We start from the raw sequence: 26,813 nt of genomic DNA on the forward strand, positions 1-26,813 counted from the left end.
ACATTATACAGACACTTTTTTGATAGAAATCCAGTGGCGTACTATGATTTTTTCCAACAGGTATATTTGCTGAGCTATACCATAAAGATGTACTTTTTTCGTATGAAAACAGTAGTTTAAACAAACAGTAGTTTGAAATGACTTAGAAAGACTAAGGGTGATGTATGATATATTTCTGAAACTTTAATAAATGGCGATTCTTTTTAAGTCATTTGAAACTACTGTTTTCATAAGAAAAAACACAACTTTATGTTATAGCCCAGCAAATAAACCTGTAGGAAAAAATCATAGTACGCCACTGGATTGCTATCAAAATAGTTTCTCTATAATGTTTTCATTTGAACATCCTAGCACAAACAGAAACAGAGATAATGACCAAAGTTGAAATCGCCCAAATTTGAATTTTGGCCTATAACTCAAAAACAAAATAAGATAAAGGAATGCTAAGAAGGCGTAGAAGGGCCACATAATATTTTAAAAATATTTTTATTTATTTAAATTCCGACTTTGAACTCGGAATTCAACTAAATTCCGACTTCATGTCATGACATGACATGAATATTTTGATAGATATAACTGTTTTTTAGGTATATTACGGATATTTTATGAAAAAATTTTCTTCTCATATGTACTCGTGAGGCTATCTCAATGGACAAGAAATCAGTACACCCCGAGGTACACATGGTGTGCTTTGATGTTTCTTACATGAAGAGGTCATTACAACGGTGAGAAAACCTCATATGGGCTGCTCTATGATGCTGAGGTATTCATGGGAGGATTCAGGTTTCACAAAAAGCCACGTTGTTCTTTAATAAATATTGAACTTGATGTATTTTATTGGAGGAAATTGTCATTAGGTACATGGATCTTCATTTGTCCGGTGTTAATTTAACAAAAATTCCTACTTTGAACTCGGAATTTTGTTCAATTCCGACTTTGAACTCGGAGTTTTGTTCAATTCCGACTTTGAACTCGGAATTTTGTTAAATTAACACCGGACAAATGAAGATCCATCTAGAGATATTTCCCGAAGATGGCTAGCGAAAAACTACCGAAACGTTGGATACAAAAATCTGAAATGATAAAGATAGCCCAATATTTCTCAACATCCAATCCTATACCTGACCTTCGATCAATTTAGAGAGAGAAAATCATCGACTCAGGGCTCTTTAATTTTAGAATGATTCATTGGAAGAAAAACAACTGGATTACCATCAGCCATATGATATTTCACGTCATAAACATTTGGTAAGATGCCACGCGAAGCCAAAGAACATTACACCTATTAATTAGTTTGTTGCACAAAGGAAAATTTATGCATTTTACAAAGAGTGAGTTTTGTAACTCAACCACGCTTAAGTTCGTCACAATTAATAGGATATACAGACTGCCTATTTACCTAGATACGTCGAGTAAATCAATTAGGTCATGAATTATAGCACTGGCCTGACAATCTTTCAACCTGAAGTGTATAGCTCGTCAGATGTACCCAACAGGGAGCTTCCAGAAGTTGCTCAAACAGGCCGCAAATATTTCACGTCAATTTTCGGAAAGGAATATTCCAGTTGGGACTGTTAAGAAATGAGAGTTCGTATCCCCAGAGCCGAACAGGTCTTTCGAAGACGCCGCAAGAGGAGCGGGTTCAAACATTCAGAGAACCTGATTGAAATTGACCTGAAAGTTAGATGATATCAAGGTTTTTTCACCGAGAGGCATCAATCAAGATTAACCCTGTTCAAAGCAACAGAGTGATTTGAAGGTTGAACAAAATGTATTAAAAGTCGGTTATAACAAAATCCAAAAGTTTTTCACATATAAAGAGTTTCTGAATTGAACAGGACAATTACCGGTATGGCCTATACAGAGTGACAATTTGAAAATTTGCTAGTCCAATTATGTTACCACAAGGATGATTTCAGAGAAAATACCGGAACAGGTCAATTTTTGAAGGGAGGGGGACATATTTTGAGCAGAATTGTAAGCCGAAATCTCCTTAACCCTAGGCGTAGGAGCTATCACCCCTAAATTCTCAATAGGGAATAGGGGGTGAGCTATACCTCAATTGAAAGATCATTTGACCCTCTACATGAGTACTGCGGTTTGCAAATTTTTATTGAGTCCTTGAAGTAGTTACAGGAGCTGACGATTTGAAAACTTGCCAGGCCAATTATGTCTCAATAAGGATATTTTCAGAGAAAATGCCGGAACAAGTCAATTTTTATTCGGAGGGGGTCATGTTTCTAGCAGAATTGTAAGCCAAAATCTCCTCAATTTTAGGTGTAGGGGTTGTCACCCCTAAATTCTTAATAAGGAATAGAGGGTGAGCTATACCTCAGTTGGAAGACAATAGTATTATGTAAGGGACATAGGTATTGTCTTCCAATTGAGGTTTAGCTCACCCTCTATTCCCTATGAAAAAGGAATCAATAAAAATTTCTAAACCATTGTATTCATGTAGAGGGACAAGTGATCTTTCAATTGAGGTAAATCTCACTCCCTAATCCCTATTAAGAATTTAGGGGTGAATGCCCCTACACCTAGGATTGGGGAGGTTTCGGCTTACAATTCTGCTCAAAATATGTCCCCCTCCGAATAAAAATTGACCTGTTCCGGCATTTTCTCTGAAAATTTTGTTGTGAATTCTTATACAAATTGCAAAGGGTAGAAAAAGACAACCCTAAAATTCATTTCGCAAGAAACTCCATTCCTTATTCATGTTATACCATTGAAAAATTATTTTTTGATAGCTTGATTCATTTTGAACAAATAACGTTGAATGTAACGGTTTTTGAGAAAAAAAAATATCAGCAGATAAGTAGTGTGAGTCGTAAAGGCTGGAATTATCTTCGAACTCAAATTTACCTAGTCAATATCATGGTGTCATTGTAGGAGAACACCACCAAAATTTTTTTAATTTCCTTCTAGCTACCATAGAATGTCTACTCCATTTCATTCAAAAAAAATTATAAGAATGACCCACACTTAACTTTTTGACAAGGAATCACCCCCTAAAATTTTTCGCAACAAATCATGAACACCCTGCATATCAATTTAAAACCTTTCCTGCAAAAATAATTTAATTTATTTTGTTTTTTTTTTTTCGTTTATTTTCCACATTTTCTTGAAATCTTAAATGAAATAGAGCCTTCGTTATGAGATGTTAAATAGAGTTATTTGTTAGGGCGCTTTAGTACCCCTAATCTATATATCTACGGGTGAACAGAGGAACCCGAAGGTTCGTGTTTCCCTCCGAAATTGTCATTTGACACTGATTAGGGGCACAAATAGAGATTATGAGGGTTGACGAATTCGAAGGACCCCTAGGATGTTTGTTTCCAGTGTTAGGCGAACTTTCCGGTGCAGTCAGCATAAAGTAAAATAATATCATGAAAACCCGCAAGCCTCACCCAAATTCATCATTTCTGGTAATGAATCTTTGGAATCGTGCATAAAATAGTTGATCCAACATTGATGAATAAAGTTATTAAAATCTATCAATTTCCTTCAGAGTTATGAAATCTATAAATGAACCATTATTCACTGATTGTCTGTCAAACATTCATAGATAACATGTTATTTCTGAAATATTATTCACTGGTTTATCAAAATTTATAATCAGAATCACAGTCAAAGGCTCTCAACGTGGAGATACTGCTATAGCAGAAAATTTTTCACTGAGAGAATTCCAACATGCAAGTTTTCAGCACAAATTTGTGACAGGCCTATATAAACTACTATATATAGTAATTTATATAGGCCTGTCACAAATTTGTCCTGAAAACTTGCACGTTGAAATTTTCTCAGTGAAAAATTTTCAGGCCTCTGCAGCTTCCGTTTATACTGGGAACAGCCTACTAGTTTCTTATTTCAAATGGCACATACAGTACATCTTTGCCTCATTTAATAGCTGATTTATTGGAAAATTCAACACTATGCCATACCATTGAGCTGAATACTGAGAGGACATACCTTGAGTAAAAAGTTAACGGTTCATGAGTTTTTTTACGAATATTTTTGCTGGGGAAGTTTTGTACAGGGTGTCTATGAGAAGATCATTCATTTGGACAAGTGGAATTCTTCAAAACTAGTAGTATCTACTACATAAATATAGAAGTTTCAGTCGGTAGTAACATATAAAATAGAGGCAAAAAACTCACCTTCATTGAACGTAATTTTATTCTCACTAGCCGTACTGCTCGATCTTGTGGATTTGGTACTGTCGCTCTGGTACCTTCTCGTTGGCGTTGATTGACTAGAGTAAGTGAGCCTATTGTAATATTTCTGGTGATACGTTGGAGGTACTCTGGTGTCAAGGGTTGAATTCGACTCTTCGCTGTCACTTTGTTCATCTGCAATGAGAAACTATCATTAACCATTGGCCAAAAATTACGTATTGAAAGTATCGATAAACTTGTATAACAAGGAGGTAGTATTGGATGCAACAGCTTAGAAGTGAGGTAAATTGAATCATCATTCAAAGATACTGGAAAATTAATTGTGTTGGTAGTTCTAGGTACCTAATCTGAATTTCCTAGGTTTTGTTGAATTTTAACAAAATTATCGAAAAAAGCAAGGCTTGTATGGAGGTCAAGATAAAAGAGGGCCTTTAGGGCTGCACATGAGGAAGACGCTGCAAATGAAGTTTGGAGTTTTGACCTCTAGAATCTTATCCGGAACTACACTGCTCAACAATTGATAGGAAACATTCACCTTCCATCAATTTATTTCAAGAATATTCGGTTCAAGATGTTTATTTCATTTCTCAGTCAACTCAATGGCTTGCTCAATTACTTATGACTAATTACTGTTGTCGAGTTTCAGATGAATCCTCATGTTCTCCAGGGTGGACCCTGGGTTTAGTAGTTTTCCTTCAGAACACGATGTGAACATCTCAACTATGGTTCAACGATCAATGGTAAACTATGATACATGGCTCCACCCTGGAAGGCCAGCTCTGGTAATCATGCACACTCAATTGGTATGTTCTATACATTGTAACTTGTACTCTCATGATACATTTTCAGGTTCATTCATCTTGCTCGATATACACGTTAGTTCTCAGCCTTCTGCACCCCTCGAAACCAACGATTAGTGTTTATCTCAGTACTCTCGTTTTGCACTTCTCATAATTCATCAATTGGATCTTCAGTTTTTCTGATGGACGTTCTAATCGTGCATACTTGTAAGCAGTCCGTCTCTGTAAATGTTGTATTCAATGATAAATTTTAGCTCTCTTCAAGACCAACGTAATGTATAATAATTATACTATTCTTGCCTTCTCAGATGAATAATTATTGTTCTTCTTATTTTGTTAATTAATTTTGCCTTTCCAATTTTAACTTGTACGATTCATGCACTGCTCTTACTTACATCATAATTATTGGTCAACTCACATTTAATGTATTAATCTCTCTTTGTTGATCAGACTTAGATAATGTAATTTCACCTCTGGCTTATTTCACTGTCTCAGTCTTCTCATTAAAATTCATTATTCTAACCTTCCATTTTTCTGATGGAATAAAGAGGTTCTCGCAATCAATTTTTATTGATTGCTCTGTCACTGTGTAAACGTTGTGTTAATCTTGAATATATTGAACTCCTCAAAGTCTAAGTCTGACCTCAAGTGACTTCTCATTTGAACTGCTCTAGATTCTCTCTGCTTTTAGTTGAATAATATGTTACTTGGTTCATAGATGTTGTTTATATTTGTTTTTATTACTGTATTGGCTTCATGCAGGTGACTTATTCATTTTATGATAGTAAACGATATATAATAAATGTTTTTATACCATCTCCAGCTCAATTATCTGGTCATACAGTCCACTACTCTTTTTTTGACAAAATCATATTTTTGAACAGCTGTTCACCTGGTTACAGAATGCCTCGGAAGTGCAAACCTACGCAATATCTCGGACGAGGAAATTATAGGGGGACTGAGGACTGAGCCCCCTAGAAGCCCTCTCAGATACTGGAGTTCATTGGAACTCTGGAGCTGGAGAGCGAGCTGAAGATGGCGCAGTTGTAAGAACAGCCCAATAGACTTCACGGTCGCAGTGAAATACAACTCCCGTATCAGACAATTACTATAACTATCCCCATCCGTAAATAAACACCGACTCCAATATTGAAATGTCCAAACTGAACATTTGCGGTGATCCTCGGCCCACTGCCGTTAGAAACAAGAGATTTAGAGGCTGGAGTACCCCAAGGGTCAGTGATTGGGCCACTTTTGTACAACATATACATTCACGATATTCCGAAGAATCCAAGAACCATGCTAACGTTATATGCTGATGACACCGGCATAGCAACTCGACACCGAAACCCAGAAGTAATAGAACGAGTTCTACAAGAAACGATTGACGAAACAAATGACTGGTGCATAAAGTGGAAAATCAAGCTCAATGGACAGAAGAGCCAAGCAATATTATTACAGAGGAGAAGACTGCGACCCACAACGAATCTAGAAGTTGACGGCGAAGAAATCGACTGGAAAAATGAAGCCAAATATTTAGGAATAACGCTTGACAAAGGACTTACTTGGAAAAGTCATATCAAACAAACAATCGACAAAACGAAAGCAGCGATGAATAGACTCCACCCTTTAATAGGAAGAAGAAGCCACATGTCGAAAGAGACAAAATTGAAGATAATCAAAGCCGTTGCTAGGCCTCAACTGACTTATGGATCAGTTGCCTGGGGCTTCGCGGCAAAGAGCTACATCAAAAGAATTCAGGCCACTGGAAACAAGCTGCTACGATGTGCAATAGATGCACCTTGGTTTGTCAGGGATAGACAGATTTATAGGGACCTAAAATGGGAAACCATAACGAAATTCATGAGCAGAAAAGCAGAGAAATTATTCGAAACAGCGAAAAACCATCCGAATCAAGAACTCAGGAGACTAGTGGACTACGACCCAGAGGAAGACAAGGGGAGAATGCGAATTTACCGAAGGAGAAGAGCGATCAATCAAAAAGAGATTAAAATAACAGCAGAAACTTATTGAAAAATTCAATAAAGTGTTAATCCAATGGAGGATAAACACATAAATCCCAGCACGATAGTGTGCGAGAAGAAAACCGACTAAGAGATTAACGGTTCATAGGCAAATGCCCGGAACCAAAATTCAAGAAGCAGTTAAGGGTTTTTAGTGGGTCTCGAGCTCAGAAGAGTGAGAAATAAACCCCACACAGAGGGTGGTTCGTCTGATTTGCAGATTTTCCCCCTGCTACACCAAAAAAAAAACACTGCCGTTTTGAGTACTCAGTACTCCCTATTCAAACTGGGATGCTGTGCCCGCCTACGTGTTCTTTAAACCTCGAACGTACAGCCTGCGTCTTACACTCTGCAACTCCTGTTGTAACCCTAAGTGATTTATTGTATATTAACCGAAAGTATATCTCTTGAATCTCCAATGATAGCTCCAACATTTTCACTCTCTTTTTCTCACAAAAGTAGAATTCTCTTCACCGTGAGACACTTTGAATCGATATCATTCGATGGTAATTTATTCTCGTTAAACCTAATCATGTTATAATCTATTGTGTAATGTAATGTCATGACTTGGTCGCTTGATTCCGAGGAAGATAGTTAATAATGAACGTTACGCATTGTCTAGCGTGATAGTATGAAATACACGTCAAGATATCGATTAATTGCAGTCCTGAATTATTCAAACCTTATAGCTTTCACTCATGAAAGCTATCAGAAATACTCAGGGTGGTAATGGTGCCTATAGAATAGATGAGCTTTTAGACATAGAAACAAAGATCTCAGAGACTATAAGGTAAAGGTTTGGACAGAGAGAGACTACAACAATCAAGCCACATTTCCCTATTTTGCAATCCCTTCCACGAGGATTACAAACTTTATCCATACATTAATAAAATCCACGTTTTTTGACGATTTTAGCGAACTTCCTTTATATTGGGTAGACGTTGATCTACTAGTAAACACGAAACGCCTTAACGACTGACATGTGAGAGGACCACAAAACCAATCGTTGAGCCATCATCGAACGCATAACATGAAATAGTTGGCCTTGATCCAACATCCATCAATTATTATAAAACGTGATTCCGAATCACATGAATTTATTTTCGGTATATTATATTGTCGATAGTTAGTGTTTCATACGAACGAAGCGCGAAATACTGCGCGGTATTTTTAGCGCAAAAAAGGTAGGTCCTATGAGACGTTCACATGAGTTCAGAAATGTAGGTATGTCACGTGTCATTTCTGAGGTCGTTAGATACTTATATTCGTAGTACTACAAATATGTGCCTTGTCGACGATTGATGGTGATTGTACGTATTTCACGGGTATTTCTGACTCGAGACTGTGGTTCCTGTCTCGTTATTGATGATATTTTTGTTTTAGAGGATGCGAAAAGATTCCACAGATTTTCCCGCCTTTTTGAATCAAATTCTGATTATCCTTATTTGTATACTTCAGAGAATATAAGCCTAAATTATAATTCGAAAAAATGATGAACTTGCTGATGAGTTAAGAATATATGTACACTATAATACTCTAATATAAAAAAAATATAGTTGCTTTTAACCTTTATTCTTATATTGTCAAGACTTCAAGTTGTTACTTAGAGCAGCCACGTGAATGAGAACTAGTAAATAGATTAAAAATTATTTTTCATTTCTAGTTCTGATATTGGTGCATTGTATAGTATTTTAAATTGAAATTTTATTTTACTACGGAATATTCTACGGTGGAGGGCCTATTAGACGATTATAGAGAACTTATAACAATTTTCTAAAAAAATTGAGGTTGTCGACTGTAAACTTTCTTCCTGAAATATTTTCAGACCTCTGCAGTTTCAGGTTATCCCGGAAACAGACTATCATTTTCTTATTTCAAATGGCACACCCAGTATATCGCTGCATCATTAGATATCTGATTAAATGGCAATTTGGACAGTTTGCCTTGCTTTGGGTACAAAGGTTTTTGAGTTATTGGAATTCTTATGAAAAAAAATGGTGAAAACGATAGGTTACACTTTCATGAATATTGCTGAAAATGTTTTGTAGAATTATAACACTATTTGGCGTTTGGTCCGAAATTGTACAGGGTTTTTGAGAGAACATCCTCAAGTTGGACTAATTGAATTCGAATTACAAATTTTATTTTGTTTAATTATGTCAGTCTAAGCTGCGTAAAAAAAAATGGGTTCTATAGGGCCCGTTTGCACCAATCCCCCTTAAAATGAGTACTTAACTAAGCGTAGCTTAAAGTTAATGATCGCTTAATTTTATTGCCAGTTGCACGACTGCGGCTTAACAGAATCTTAAGTAAGGGGCCTTAAGTTTTGATATCTAGTGATTTTTCAGTTTTTTATTTCGGTGCAACTTCATTCTAGTCTAATAAAGCCTTTTCATTGATTGGCCGGTTACCGATGATCCTTGTAATTTCATTAACCTTTCTTTATTGTCCTGTCAGTCAGTGTCAAGTAAACTATTATCAAAGAGTGATAACTTTTTGTTGCTGAATAAGTATTATTATTGATAATGAAATGGATTGTCAAATGAAAGGTACTTGACGTTATTAGAGAAACCACAGCAGTTCTGCAGCCAGTTCAACAAATTATTTTAGGTTAGAATCCCGTCCTTAAATATCAAAGAGGTCATTACAGGAGCGCTTAAATTTAAGGTTAGCTTTAGCCATTTAAATGTCACTTAACAGTTGGTGCAACGTAATTCAAGTTAAGAGTTCATTTTAAGGGACACTTAACACTAAGTATGTTTGGTGCAAACTGGTCTGAAAAGTCCTATAACTAAACAAGAAACTTTCAGAGTTGTCAAGGAAAAACGTCAAATATAATTTCTGATATGACCCGGAGAATTTCAGAGTCAAAAATCCCAGTATGCAAATTTTCAGTAAAAATTTGTGATTATATAGTTCTCTTCAACCATTGGCAGTATTTGATGGATTCTCTGCAATGTTGCAATGACAAAAATTGTTATTAATACGTTATAATATAATAATACGTATGTCATTGGCCTCGAAATATTTCAATTCACAAAAACTAACAGAAAAACTAGAATCTCCAAGCCGAAAACTACTATACATACCAATTTTTACCTAGTCCTAGTCCAACCTGTTGATTTTAGTTTGGAAGAGGACTTTTTTAAATCCTGATTGACACATCAGATTTCCTCAAAGTCCAATATAGTTTGTTTGGAATGAAATGAAAGAACAAGCAAGTGAAGTGTTGAAACGTAAAGGAAAACATCAAAAACCGCAATTACTTTATAGCAGTTATAAATAATGCAAAGACCCAATATAAAACCGGAGAAATGATTCGCATTCGAAATAATTTTTCCATCGAATTATTTCACGATTATTTCATTCATTCAGTTTACGATGGTAAACAAAGTGGCGGCAATGAATGATGAGAAATATCTTTGTTGTTCAATCCTATTTTCCGTTTCAGAATTAACGTATTTATGATCCTTCTGTTTATGTGATGAAATGAATGGAAGAATATTTCAACCTTTTTTATTCGTCACTTATAACGAAAATCGCAATACCTTGATTTCCTATTTTGAATAACTTCCCAGAAAACTGACCTTATCCTTTTAATTGGACAAAAAATCCTACTGAAAGAAGCATATTACTTTGAATGAGGACTAGTGAGTTCGGAAATAAACCTATTTATTATTATAATTTTTGTACAAGATTGGAAATATTTTATCCAAATCAAGCAGGCAGAGTGTTTTCGAACTTTTGTAATCCTTCAGTCAAAACATAAACTGGATTTTTACAGAGATGTGATAAAAAGAAAAAAGGAAACTCTTTCTTTGATTGAATTGTCAATGATAACATTGAATATCTTACAAAAAAAGCTTTACGAGACAACATTCTTGAGAAAACAAGCGTTATTATGATGTAATGCATCCTGAAAGAGCTACTTGTCGAATGTTTTTTCAAATAAAAAATTTTTAAGTAGAAAGACCCTGTATATGTATTATTCAATAAGTATTAATTTCCTGAATCAATTCAGAGTTGATTCAATAGATTTCAAAGTTAATTTGAAGGTTTACACGAAGGCACTGATGTCGGTTTTTCATTCTCCAATAAAAAGTGCCTTTTCGAACAATACCAAACAACCATTAACAGCAAACTACTATAACAATACGAATTAAACTAGTAATTTTTCACTTTCCGCTTGACTGGAATGAAAAAAGGGAACATGACGCAAAACAGCATCACGTCGGATTGTTCCTAAATTATTTCACCGGTCTAAATTCGTTCAACATGTGAGTTTCGTTTGGCAGACCCGATTTTTCTAGCTTGAAGATTCCCGTGACTAGCTTTATTTATATAGAGGATAATTTTAGTGATTTTTTCTATTTTCCCTTCGTTTTGACGAGTGCTAGATTTGACAGGTTGCTAATAGTTGGTTTTTTCTATTTTTCCTTGGTTTTGACGCGTCCAAAATTAGACAAGTCACCGCAAATTGATTTCCAACTTTTTCGCAATTAAGATCGAAGAGTCGATGGAAACTTGGATAGAATCAACCAATATGCTGGTTTGATTGAGATGTAACCTTGAGAATCCCAGAGGGAAGGAAAATAAATAGAATCTATATAAAATCTGACATAAAGAATGAAACAGTAGAATTTTTTAATCCCTCCAAAAAATTTGTTTGATTGAATCAATTTGAAAAATACCATGTTACCCATAAAAAACACATATATATAATATTCGAAAATTTCCACCCTTTGATATATGATCCATATGGCAAGCAAAGAGTGCGACAGTGTGGGATAGAATTCTGTGGAATGTCAACACTTCTACAGCAGTCACAAAAAAAGCTAAATTAATTGTTTTCAACGGTTATAAGTTGCCTTAACTAATCAAAAACAATTGAGGAATAGTTTTCTATCTATAATCCATTCACTTTTATAAAAGCACATGGAAAATGTAGTTACGACGCTTGTCAAAAGGTTTTTGTGTTTTGAATCAGCGCTTTGGTGTCCGTTCTAGGTAAAAGTCTCAGTATTTATATATTTTATGTTAATTTACTTCGGAAAATATGAATTAGAACATAATATGTAAACATACAATTAACTCAACTAGTCAGGCATGGAAAGTACAAGTGATCAGTTTTTGCTATACTTACCCCAGGTTTCATAAAGCTTGATCAGGGAATCAACGCTTGATTGACGAATAGACGTCAATTTGTTTTCAATCGATAATTCTGTCATGTGCATTCAGAATATCATTCTCTCATTAAATTATGATGTTTATACCTCCATTCAATGATTCTCAATTGCTACTTCTTCATTATATCCAGAAATGAAAAGGTTTCATTGATTTCGTTTCAGAAATCGAGTGTCTGTCAAATCGTTGATCGGACAATCAAAGCTTTACGAAAACCGATATTAGAGAAATTAAATAATGCAGATGCTTGAGAAGAGTTAATATTAGTTATCCTCTTGGACTAATAGTTCAAAACTTTATTTATAAGTTTCATCTAGGAACACATTTCTGATATCTCATCATTTATATTGTGGAAATTTTAGCAAAAAGGTGATTCTGGCTGCAATGACATGCATCTCTTCGCATAAAATTTTGGTTTCTTCTGTAGTTTCTGATTGAAAAGTGATTTGCATCAACCTTTTTCTTCAAAGTATCCGGATAATTACGAGTAGTGTGAAAACACAGAACTGCTCATTTTTCAAGTGATAATTTCAAATATGTCGTTGTTGGTCTTTCAGAAAATGAAAAATATAATCCTCAACTACAACCATCCTTTGGTCTCTCAATAGAAAAGAAAGGAATTCTTTGTCATCCTCTTCGCTCACTATCTTCCTGATTGTCGATGAACCGTTGATTGCAAAATATTAGAATGAAAAGACTAAATTCCAAATAGCATTTTCTGATACTTTTCCCCTGTTTTTTGGCAAGCAAGACTTTTCAAGTATACCAACCTTACTCCGTAAATTACTCCATGGCCAACCGACTGCTTTTATAACAGTGAATAGAGTATACCTACATTATACATGCAGGAAAAATAATTTGTATCGTTATATACGAATAATTTGAATAAAGATGTACGGAAGGAATGTGGCATTATCTTCAGACGTATACCTGAGCCAGGTAGACGAACAACCACTTTAAACATTTGTACGGGGATAACATCAAAGAACAAACAATTCTTATTTCAATTTCAGCAAAGAAAATCGTCACGTTCCGCATGCAAACATCTAAAACAAACAACCGTAGGGAGAGAAAACAATTGAGATGCAGATATACCCACAATGTCACTTGTCATTCTTGTGTCGCGTCGACTGATATTGTGGAAAGAGCGATGAAAGGAAAAAAAGAATATAAGAGCCGGATTTCAATCGACGAGGGCATCGAAGGGGGATTATTTTATTTTAAATGTCAAATTCATATCTCGAGATCTCAAGATCATGCTATCCGCCAACTATGGTAGGTTAATGTAGAAGAACTAAGATAGGAAACGAAACAACCCCATCTGCCAAGAGATTGTTTCTGTTCTTTTAATATGTGACTGACCGTGACTGACAACGACAATTTGTCTACGTTTTTCACATTAGCATATTATACAGGGTGAATGAAGAAAAACTAGAAACAGGATAAAGGTACCACAAGTAATTAAATGACGATTAATCCAAACTTGACCTATTTTAATGTAGCAAATTCAAGAAATTCATGGTGTGAAAGTTGTTTCACAAAAATTGCAGTGATTACAATAATTTAAGCTGTAGGAATATGAGAGTTGACATTTGGGGTTTTTTAGGAGAGAAATTTCGATACAAAGGGTGAGTCTTTGACTTGTACAGATATTTAAACAGTACTTAGATTCTTGAGGTCGAAAGAAACACTTTTTTTTACCATTTTTTGCGAATCGGCTCGGTTTAAAAGATACATGCTGATTTTAGTTCTATCTCACAAACGTTTTCATCGGATGAAATGAATTCCGGGAATTATTGAAAAATTATTATTCATTTGATGAATCTTCTTCGAACATAAGATATCACCCACATTTTTTCATTATGATCATTACGTACCTTAAAATTACAAACATTCAAAGAACCCAACTCTTGAAACTAAGTTGTACTATGTAATGAATATTTGAACGTTTTGTAAAATAGAAGTATTCTTTATATTTTCTCATACAATGCGCCCTATTCGAGAAATTTGATGTGAAAAATATCTCTGAAATTCGAAAAATTGGCTACTTTGACTGAAGACAACTCTGTTTAAAAGATCGAAAGATCCACAGATGTTTAGTGTCAAAGATTTAGCTAGTTATTCCGAAGATAATTTTGTTTTTACAGGGATGGCACAGCTCATTATGGAAACTTAAAATTGCTATATACAGGGTGACTGGCGACGTAAGGGACAATGGCTGAGTGGAGATAGCGTACCTGAAACTGAATGAGAATTTGGCTTTTAAATGTCTCACAAGGGTATTCGTTTCAGAGATATATAGGGTGATTTATGAAAAAATAGAAAAAATTGCAGGCCCGTATTGAAGAATTTCAATTTACTTGTCAGGTGAGAAATATCACACGCTATATGAGATAAAATGAATTCAAATAGAAATTTGAAGGGAGCCAAAAAAAATTATAAAAAATCTGTTTTCTGTTTGAATGACACAAATTTTCTATTGTTTTTATGATATGTTGAATTCAATATTACGATATTTTTATATTCACATCATGAATAATATTCCTGATAGAACAAACACTGAATTTCTAGGCGCTAGAATGAGCCTGGCTTCAAACATTCCTTCAAGTCTTGATATTCATTTTTATCAATTAATCGTTTAATTTGACAAAAAATATCAAAATTCAATTTGTTGTATGTAGGGCGATGAAATTTCTTCTAATAAAGTTCACATTATTTTGATAAAGAGTAAATTTTGTTGGAAACATACCAGGCGGATTATTGTTCCACATTTTTCAGTTTAGTAGAATGAATAGGAGTTCTGGCAAGTAAGTCAAACTTATCTTAGGCGAGATGTGCAGGGCGTGGTGAGAACAGCTCTGTTAGGGGGCACAATAGAACTTGAGGGCGCCGTGAGATGTAACCCCTTCCTAACTATCCACTATCTTTGACTCGAATTTAGTGTTTTTGTTTTATCAGGAATATTATTTTTCAGGAAGGGAATATAAAATATTGTAATATTCTGATTTCAACATATCATAAAAACAAGAGAAAATTGTGCCATTCAAACCAAAACAAATCTTTGATCAGTTTTTTCGCTCTTCTCAAATTTCTATTTGAATTTATTTTATCCTATACACCGTGTGATATTTCTCACCTGACAAGAAAATTGAAATTTTCGAATACGGGCCTGCAATTTTTTCCATTTTTTTTCTTGCGCTGACCGTGACTGCCTATACGAACAAGCTTGTGAAAAATCAGCCAAAAATTTACCATATTAACGAAGATATGAGAGTTTATAGATTTACCATTTTTTCATGAATGGTCGTTTCTCAATAATAGTTTGTGTTATTATTATTGGAAATATCGAACCAAAAATAGAACTCGATACTACCTTCATCATTCCATTCTAATAACAATACTTTTATTCAACAATGTTTTCAGTTTTCGTTGGAAAACCTGTGCGCAATTCTTCCCAGAATTAATTTGACATGCAAAACTACATTCCTATTGAGGAAAATTCCCGTATAAACGCCACTCATTGATTCCGCCCAAAATAACATCAAATTTATCAATATTCCTATTGCATTTTATATAATTTTTTCCTCTCCCAATCACACATGATTATTCCGTTAACTTTGGAAAAGAATACGCACTATCTATAAATTCTTCCAGTTCGTGTACACATCACTGACCTTCTCCTGATCTTGAATGATTTTACTAATTCTACTTAAACCTGGTTGGCATTCAATCTTTCAGTATACGAAAGAGAGTGTTAATTACCAAGTTACGCTTTGTTTGCTTTTGAACTCAACTATGCAAACAGTCCAAAGCGAAATTCATTCTAACATCGATTTCAGCTTGATCCTCGTTTCGAGGAGTGTGCCTGGCAGAGGGTATTAAACCGAGACATCAGCGTTCCCAAGGGTGGAAAACTAAGTTCGTGGGGTGGCACAGTTGGAGCAACACTTAGTCTTCTCTTTTTCGTCCGATCGTATTACTCGATATCCAAGATGTTCCATCACGTCGCTGGAGCATATAGGGTTCAATTTCCTGCATGGTTATTCTGATGAATGTTCTTATCGGCAAATACAAGTTTCGTAAGCACCAAACCTCGGCCTTAGTGATCGTAAAAAGCATAAAAAACTGATATTTCAGACGTTCACCAAGCACAAACGTATGGTCCATTCAATTTTATAAAAGCAGTCGGTTGGCCTTGGAATATTTTTTTTACTAGACCGGTTCAAGAGTGACACACATCAGATGTCATTAATGTCACAACGTCCTTGCCACAACCATCAGTCAACGCTCAACTCCTGTTTGTTTACGCAGCAAAAATACCACTTGCCAAGAAATTGAGAAAAAATACCACAAACTTTTCTTTTGAATTGGAATCAGCTCATTCAAATAGTAACCCCATTTTTTTTAAATCTACAATTCAGCAGACGGTATCGAACATATTCGACGAAAGTAAATTTGTATTGATTTATTTGAATCTGAACGACTTATATTTCAGCTACGCATTTCCACTATCAGGAGCATTGTGAGTGAGGGGGATGAAAAATAATTTCCCTCGATTGGAAAAACCAGAAAGATGGTGGTTGTTTTTATTTCGAGGAAAGATCTGCAACGATAAAATTGGAATTATGGTTTGAAAAATGAACTTCAGTATTGACACACTACCTAAGTATAGGAAAGATAATTTGGAATATAAAGGGGGACGCTTATCAAAATGTCTAAATTATTTCGTCTCATACATCTGCTTGTTATGTGTCAATAATTCAATTTTCTCTGGTCACAAAAATAAATATATACTCTATTCACTTTTATTTTAGCATTCGGTTGGCCTTGAAATAATTTTCTCAAGTATTTATAACTATAGAACAGAGTAAGGTAAGTCGTTAATGCCATAACGCCGTTGCCACTGTTAATGTCAATTACTACTACCAAAAAGCCGAAAGTGATTGAAAAAGAGAGAAGAAGGGGTTTCAGGAATTGCTGTTTACAATTCAGGTCCGCTGATGCAAATAGTAGATAATCCTGATATTCTAATTTCTACAATATATCAGACGGTAGCGAAAATATTCAATGTAAGTAAATTTATATACCTAATGTTTTATCTTAATCTAAACGACTTATATTTCAGCTGAATATTTCCACAATCAGAAAGATTGTGAATGAAGAGGATGGAAAAGAAATTGCTTCTATTGGGAGACCCAAAAAGTGGTGGCATTTGAGAATTTTATTTTAGGGTGAACGAATGCGAAAAGTTACTACAGGATTTTCGATAAATGTCATCGTGGAATAAGCTCCAAAAAGTTAATTTTTCTATTTTTCATTTGATTTGATTTCTATACATTGTAAATGTCTTGAGGGATCAATAAATATATAATATTTATTATTATATCAAAGTACTTAAAATGAACAGTCATAAATACGAGCCAGTTGTCCTGTCAATTGTAAATTCATGTGAAATTTTTGTCTTAAGGTGAAGTTCCTCTTGCCTCAGAACTCACTTCAATTATTTTGACTTCCATTGATGCGCGATGATTTTTGTTGAAGAAGGTAACATTCTTGTAATTATCCGCCAATTCCTTAGAGTGATACTCATTCCCAACCACTGCATCACATATGCATTTCATCTACGGGTTGATTTTTTTGAAATCTACAACTGATGTAACGTCTTCAAACTTTAGCCAAAGAAGATAACCAACATTAACTCTCCTCAAGCTACTGCATATATTTTATGTATCAATAATTAAATTTACTTCCATAGCAGAAATAAATATATTTAAAAACTGATCTCTTGTATTTTTTTCCATGCAAATAACTAGATTTTGTATGCCTTCAATCAGTTTGTATAAACGGCAGTTATGTTCGTCACATATTTTCGACTTCATATTTTCCAAAGTAATTCGACATTGTGATGAAATACGTAATTACTGAGACTTTTACGTAGAACGGACAACATAGCGCTGATTTAAAACCCAAAAATGTTTTGACAAGCGTCATAACCCCACATTTTCGTACTATAAAAGAGCGGAATGTGTCAAATTTCCATGGTCAACTTAGTGCTAAAATAAAAGTGAACGGAGTATACATAAACAATGTTTTAACAAGTGACATTTTCGTCTTACACACAGGGAAATGCGTCAATTTCCATGACCAACTTTTATAAGAGTGAATGGACTGTTAAAAATCCAGGATCACAGAATAAAATCCCGATTAACGTTTCTCGGGAAAACAGGTAAACGTCAATTCCAAAAAGGAGTGGGTAGTTCCAATTCGACTTTTAATGATTTTTTTCAAGCAAATAGGCATGTAAAAGTATATCTAGCGAAAAAGTGGATCTCCTGGCGTACTAGTTCAGTTTGAAGTGGCTAAACGATCTGTAAAATAGTGGAGAAATCAAGCACTATAGAGGGTTGAAGTTGGTAGGGCTCGTTGGTTTGTCTTCAAAGCAAAAATGTTCATTCTTTGGTTTTCATCACTATCTCCAGAAAGATGAGCTTTGGGCTTTGTTAAAAACGACCGTATTGGACGCAGTAGCAGGGCAGGACAATGGCACCAGTCATCGATATCGATCGGCAATATCGAACTTAAACTGTCTTTTGAAATTCATAATCCGATGTCACTTGTACGGAGCTTGAATCCTAAATTAGCACCTAAAATAGTTGGCTATCTATATTGCGTTAATTAAATTCTGTAAATGTTCTCAGCGGTGTAGCGGAGATTAGAGCGTGTACATTGTGCTTGTTCTCAATGAAACTGGAAGGCCAATTCGCCCTATGTCGGGGAAAGGGTCGAATACAGGGGTGTATTTGTTCCGATATCTTTTCTGATGATATTAGAATTTCTGGTCCATCACTCGGTCAATCGTCATTCATGGAGATGAAGATCTAAAATTTCATTTATCCGTTATATTGGAGAAAGCTCAACCTATTTTTGATGTTCTCAAAAATATTAAACACAAAAGTGGTTAATTTTTTTAATAGTCGCCCGTGTTTAATATGGGACGTTTGTCAATGCTTCGGACATTTATTTTTCACATTTTTGTGTCAGCCAATTCTCAAACCGAAGAGCTAAATCAACTTAATCTGATTTAATCGTTTAAAAAAACTCAAAAAACGTCGAATTTTGTATAGACGAAGAATTTTGCACTGTTCTCTTCTCAATAGAATTGCCTGAAACTGGTTGCAGTAAAATGTGTTTAAAAATTTTGTTTCTTCGGTATGTTTTAGTAGGTTATGAAGGAATTATTTTTGTTAGTATTTAATAAACTGCATTTGTAATTGTTTTGGTGCACGTTTTTTTCTATATTATAATATGTTTTTTCTTGTAATTAGTTCTCTGACAACTTATATTGTTGTAATCGTATCACGAAAAAATTGCTGAACCGATTTTATTCATTTTTTTTAACCTTCCTCATCCTTCATAGAAGGTTTTAATGGAAGAAATATTCGGGAAAGCACCTGGGATCATTAAGAAAACTAAACGATATAATGAACTCAATGAACAACACGATCTCAATATTGTTTTAAGATTTAACGCAATCAAAGTTCAGCATTTTAGTTATCAGCTAATTGTCATCAGTCTGATTGATTAGTGATCAGTATATTAATTTTAAATACAACATATAAGGATACATTACGATTGTGCTCTGCACTTTTCTATTCACTTTGAATTTGGGTTGGACAGTAGTTTTTTAAATTAAATTTACGTTGAAATAAAATTTTTAGTGCAACTTGCATTCACAGTGGAAATAAATAAACTGCCTTTGAGCATTAATCTCGAAAATCCATGCCTTTCACACGGTCAATTTTAAGTAGCCTGTTCCTGCGTTGAAACACCCTAAAAAATGTTATTTATAAAGAGGCACCTCAACGAAAAATTCAATAGGCTTGTTCGTAGAGTGGTTCACGACGGTTGTGAACTGTACAGAGCAGGCGCAAATGGATTTTCGCTACCCTAAAATGGAATTGCGCTTAACCTGTACAGTTCACAACCGTTGCAAAAAAGTTTTCCCACTCTTCCAACTATTCTAACTCTTTTTTTCTTCATTTTATTTCCCATTCTTGAATATTCCCAGATTATGGCACGACAACGTCCACTAAGTCAGCTAGTTTAGAATAAAATTATTGCTTCCAATAAAAAATAGCTCTAGCATAAGGGGGGAAAGTTTTAAATCTCACAAATCCCTTGTCCCTTCTCGATACCGTTGCGTATTGGAAAAATAAACCAAAATTAAATGCGAAAAGTTGGGACTGACGCCAGAAACCACCCTCACTTCAAAATCGAAACCCCCCCATTCATGCTGTTAATTCCCCCCTTCATCAATCATCAGTGAAATCCCCTCCCTGTTAGGATATACGTTATAAATCTCTTCACCCCCGTTCAACGACCCTTCCTCCAAAGAGCCGCCCCTGTCTCGTTCCGGTTCTGGAGCAAGTCGTGGGTGGCGTTGGAGATCAATAACTCCAGAATTACTACGGTGGCATTTATTGGGCTGGCACAAACGGGGCCTACGTAGCTTCCTCACTTTCCGCCACTGGGCCAAGAGGATTTCCGAGTTTTTCAGTCGTTTAGGTTCCTACTTCGATTTACCTACGCCGCATTTTCATTTATCAAGATACCTGGATCGTTTTTTCGACGATAAGGGATGAGGGGTTTGGAGGATGTCATCCGGATACGGATGGGACGTCGACCTTGGGTCTGCTGGGAGATAAATGGGGTTGATAGATATTCGATGGATCGTTTTCTAGGTCATAATTCAAATGCTGAAATTAATAGTTTTGCATTTTCCACAATATGTTGATCCATTTAAACTTTTAAAACAATCTAGTGGCAGAGACACAGATAAATTTAAGTCGTCCTATGCGCACATTTATTCAGTAATAAATACGGCTCAGTAGCCGTACGGTAAATACCGGATCGTCTGAATGCTAATATTTACATGAATCACCCTGTTACTCGAGAAAGAATCAAGATACTCAAGATTTGTTTTTTGACGTATAATGATCTCGATAAAAGAGATAAGAGGTCCCAAAAGATTTTTTCTCTGTGTTACAGTTCTCGAGATGATCTTAATGAGCATCGAATTTGGAACATCCTGTACATCTGAAGGTTGCCTTTCTGTGCTAGATTGAAACACTGTGATCAATGTATCTCTAGATATCAGTTAAAACTGAGAACTTTTTTTTAGTGCCTGTTCTGTTGAATCTGCATCTATATTTTTTATCCTCACTATTGTAAATTTGTTAAACTCGTTAGAACATTTTTGACTAATCCATATTCATTATGAGCTTGTTTTTCAAAGGCATAAAATGATTAAAATTGTTTTTTTTTTGTCTTCTCTGTAATTTATTTATACAGTGCGCGTCAAAATCATGGAACAAATTTCCTCAGAAGAAGGTCAATTTTCGCTTCACCTTTACCAAATTTTTATGCATTTTTGAAGAATTTTTGTTGCATCCTGTGCCATTCCCATCAACCATATAATTTTTTTGCATAGGGAAAGTTGGTCATGTGGTACTTTTCTGACAAGGCCTTTGTATCTTCTTTGTTTGAAAAATTAGTTAGTTCAAAGAGGTTTTCAAATCTCAGTATATGCCATGGCTCATTTACTTCGAGATGATGGTACCTGATGAAATTTGTCACCGAATGAAAGTCAACCATTACAGTTTTTCATGCACAACTTTCAACCCCCTCACGTGAAAAATTAGAATGTGTCATGCGCTTCGATTATTGCATCCAGAACGATAGTGGTAATTTTGAACATTTAATTTAACTTATCTTGTAATGCACAGTGATTCTCCGGGTGGTACTTCAATGCCGAAATAAATTTCCAATGTCACTCCATTTTTTTCTCCATTAAAGGGTTCCTAGGGGTTGAAAGTTGTAAGTGCACATACTGAAAACCTCTTTGAAGTATCAAATTAAAAAAAAACATTTTTCTTGAAAATTTCTGCACGCCTCTAAAGAAGATATAAAGACCATGCCAAAAAAGTACCACATGATCCACCATCCCTATTCAAAAAATTTAGAGGGTCGATGGGGATGGCAAAGGGTGCAACAAAAATCCTTCAAAAATGAATACAAATTTGGTAAAAGTGGAACAAAAATTGACCTGTTTCAGGATTTTGTTGCCAAATATTTTTCTTCTGAGAAAATGAATTTGTTCCATAATTTTGACGTGCACTGTATATCACACCAATACGGTAGAATATAACTGTGGGTATGTCGTTTTATAAAGATGTGATTAAGTAATTTTTGTGTTGATTATTCTTTAGTTTAGTTCAGATATCAAATATAATTGGAAATAATGTAATTGGAAAATAATGTGAAAATAATATTTTCAAATAGCTAGGCAGGAGTTCATTACCTGGATGGTTGATCGCTCTGGTTATAGATTTGAAAAAGTGCGCAAAAGCTCCTTACTCAATTCAGTTCATTTCCTTTTTTTCTCGTAAATTTGAATCCGATACATATAAACTGAATGATGGACGGATTTCAATAACTATCTACCCCAATTTCCAAATGTTTATTGAAAGAAATGAAAAACCAAAAAGCCTCTCAAGATGTTCGGTTCAACAAAGTTTGTTTCAAGCGCGTTTTAAATCCACCAGAACTATCTTCTCCACCACTTCACCTACTCACACATTCGTCGCCTCGATGATATCTATAGGCTAAAATGAAAATATATCATCCATGTTTCAACTACATTATAAGCTATAAAATAAACATATCTCAAACGTGAATTACTTTCAGTTAATGAGCCGTTAAAATAGCTCAGGACACGTCCAGTAGAAATAGGTACACAGTTTTCGACTCTCAAAATCGACTCGTAAAATAGTAATACAAAAGTCACCGATATAAACGGATATACTTAATAATTTACATAATTTTATGTACAGTTTGTTCACATTCAATAGTTCTGCAGATACTAATTAATATTACCATTACTGAATTATGTCCAATTCGACTTCCTACATCGTTGCGTATGGAAATCTCTTATGCAATTCTTCATAAAACCATGTTCAAACTGGTCTATTGTTCTCTTGGAACGTCAAATATTTACTTTTATGGGATGTATTTATGGAGATGAAGATGATGCGGTTGAGTTCAGCAATCTCAGCAAGGTTTTTCCAATAGAATGTAGAATAAAGGAGAGGCAATATGATTTTGCTATAAAAACGTAAAACATATTTCTTATTTAATGTTATTCACTGATCTCTTGAAAGATTGAAAATTATTAAAAATGTCCATCTCGCAAAAAACTCTTCTTTCGTCCCATTTTGGGAAGTTTAAGTACAATCTAACTTTTTCTTCAAAAGTATCATTTTCTGTTTTTTTTTTAATTCACTTAAAAAACGTTGCCAATTTAAGACATGTTCATTATAACAAGACCACTGATTTCTAAAGTATAAATTTATTTCTATGTTTCAAGAAATTCTGGTTATTCTTTGGTTTTCTCAGTGAAAATTATGTATTTTTTATAATTGCATTCTTCTTTCTTTGAAATACTGAATGTTAGTGTAAATTTGCTGCGTTATTTCATTGATTTTTAAATATCTGCTGTTTAATTTTCTTCCAAGATCGATTGACTATATTGGTTCATTAGTGGAAATAATGAATAAATATTATATATCAGAAACTTCATTCCTTGATCAGTCAACGACTCTTATCAGGACCCCCCGTTTTCATTCCACGCGCGACATCATCCTAATGACGACACATCAAATATTTTTCGGGTAAATATCGTTTCGAATTTGTACTTGATAATGATAAGGAAAAATAGGCTAAACGGTGGTTTTTGATTTATTTATTGAGTGTTCACGGCGATAACGTTCGACGATGAATGAAAAATACACTCGAAAAGTCCATATAGCGTATCTGTTGCGTAAAAAATTATTTTATCGTAATTCGAAGATTATTAGAACGTTCCTACATTTTCAGTTAACCTTTGACACCGTACTCGATGGGCTACTGTTCGGAGCTTGGTAAATAGGATAGAGATTTTCATCACGCTTCGTCACTTATTACACAACGGCTCTCGAGCAAACAGATCCGTAACGAGGAATTTGTTGTTTTGCAGTATCTGAATTGGATGAATTGGAAGTTAATAGTTTGTTGCATATCCAACTTCAATTTAAACAATTCATTTAGGAGGCGTACTCTAGAAATATTCTTCAAGTTATTCCTCCAATTTCTTCGAATAAAAATTCGATATTTCTGCTACTATGTGACATGTAGGAGAATATGATTTTTTTTAGGTTTTTTTCAATTCTTCTTCAGATAAAACATATTAAAAAATACAATTTTATTGATACAGTAATAGTTATCTCGTGCAATAAATATTATGTATTATGTTCTTAGCCATGTCTGACGAAAATCAATTTAACAAAATGATCCAACAGGTTCATGAAACTTTTCGAATTTAGGCTTGATCTATTTCAAAATATAAGTTATCAATAGATTCATTTTCATTCTGGAAATAATATATATTTCGCAATGTATGAATTGGGCGACCCTGAAAAATTCGAAAAAAAATTAATTATTAAAAAAAACCTATGTATGTACAAATATTTAGTGAAAAAATAACAAGATCAATTATTTAGAAATTTTAACTCCGGCAATGCAGAATTCAGCATGCTTTGTTTTTCTGGTCTCTTATTACATCAAAAACAAAAAATTTATTGTGATATAAAAATGCTTAGAATGCGACAACTATGCATAGGAGAAAAAAAACAGTATCCATAATAATCGAAACGAAAATAATTGAATATTTTCAGTAAAATTTATATTATCTCCATTTGTCCATTTCTTAAATTTAATTTTATAAATCATAGTTTTTTCCCACCACTCTATTCAGATATTTTTGCAGTCAGTTTTTTGATTGTTTGATAATTGAATCCATCAAAATTACTGAAATTTACGTAGCCATCATATCATAGACAATAGCACGGCATGACATATTTTTTATTTCTTTCTGATTTGCGTTTCTCGAAAAAATAGAAAATTTTCCGTTGGGGCTGCGAATTATTTCATACAAGAACAAATGATATCTTTGTTTTTTCTTCTTTTTTCAACCATAGGAATGTTGCACATTACATATTTTTTATTTCTCTGTATTTTTCGTGTTTCGAAATAAATAAAATTCGAAGGGGTTCTTTTATGCGAAATTCACATTTTGATTTCTTCTAGAATATCTTTTCTATAATAATATTTATTTATTTGTATTTGAGTCAGTCGGTTTTTAATTATCCAATTTATCAAAATTTTCAAAATTTTTTCTTTAATCATTGATATGGCCAAACTTGTAAGAGATATATTTTTCATATTTTTGTTTTTTCCCTGCCTCGAAATATATAAAATTTTCCGTAATTTACCCCTCCGTATCTGTTAAAATAAATTTGAATGAAGACTTTTCTCTCTTTGTATTTGAGTATTTGTGCAGTCAGTCTTGACCAATTCAATTTTATATATTTCTGAAATTTTTCCTCGATCATCCAATGAGGAACTTGAAAAGATATATTCTTATATTTTTGAATTTTTTATGTTTTTAATTATAATTTTTTTTCTGCAATTAACCTTCCAATTTCTGCTGAAATAGGTTTGATATATCAGTAAATAAAGATAATGTATTTTTCGTTCTATTATTTGTGGTGGCGATTTTTGAAAATTCGATTTTTTCAATTTCCGAAATTTTTATTATCATATGCATCTTTCAATTTATTCAATTGCGAGTCTTGCGACAAGATATTCCGAAAGAGGTTTTTCTGCTCTATTTTAAGACATCATCAATGAAACAATGGACCGGATTAACGAACTGTTGGATATCATCATCGAGGACGCGGCGTCAAATCCGAAATACACAGACCGTTGGAGACGCGGCTTTACACCTCATTGATTTGCCGTACGTCTATTTCTGAGCCATTTAAAATAGACGATTGCCGGTCTCGCAGAATAGGCATTTGTAGAAAACAAACGTTAATCATCCATCAAAGCGCTGACTGATGGATAGGAGGCGACTCCCGCTTAGCCCCTTCTGGTATCTAATTACCAACATTCGAAAACGAGAAAATTCCAGTGAAGATGTGCCCGGATAGAAAAAAAATGCTTCTCCAGCTGCTGGACGGGAAAATTTGTCGGCTCATTGTGTAACGGACCGTAATGAAAGACAAGATTCTGTCTGCACATGTTCCGTTGAAATTGAAGAAGTTTGGTGGAGATACTTGTTCAGGCTTGTGGGGGGTAATGGCAAGGGTGTCCTTTCCGATTGATCAATCTTTCTTTGTTCCTCGTGGACTCTTATTCGAAATAAAAGATATTCTGCTTACAGAAAAAATTTCATAAAAAAGTGTAAATCATCTGAAGTGAATTTTCATTGAAAATTCCAAAGATTTTAATATACACTGCGCAAAAAAATTAACGCACATTATGGAAATCTCAAATTTATTCTACAACTGAAGGTATTCTCAATGATAATTATTTTTATCAGAATTATGCATGCATATGTCATCCACTTGTTTTTTCCCAGCAGGAATAAAAAAAGATGATATTATCAGATTTTGAATGTATTGGCTTCATTCTAAAATCAGTTGTTCTCGATCAATTCTAGTGATCAATAGTTTTTCTTTCGTTTGATTTTC

General features: G+C 34.3%; 1 protein-coding gene across 2 annotated transcripts in view; it reads right to left on the bottom strand.

The window, feature by feature from the left end:
* Positions 1–26,813, bottom strand: part of LOC123320487 — a 75,142-nt gene that overhangs the window by 35,905 nt on the left and 12,424 nt on the right. For both annotated transcript variants that reach the window (XM_044907816.1, XM_044907817.1), the window contains exon 2: positions 4,158–4,349. In XM_044907816.1, coding sequence (XP_044763751.1) covers positions 4,158–4,349 — 192 coding nt within the window. The remainder of the gene's footprint in view (positions 1–4,157; positions 4,350–26,813) is intronic.

This window comes from Coccinella septempunctata, chromosome 9 (genome assembly GCF_907165205.1).
Source record: "Coccinella septempunctata chromosome 9, icCocSept1.1, whole genome shotgun sequence".
In the NCBI taxonomy this organism is placed as follows: Eukaryota; Metazoa; Arthropoda; class Insecta; order Coleoptera; family Coccinellidae; genus Coccinella; species Coccinella septempunctata.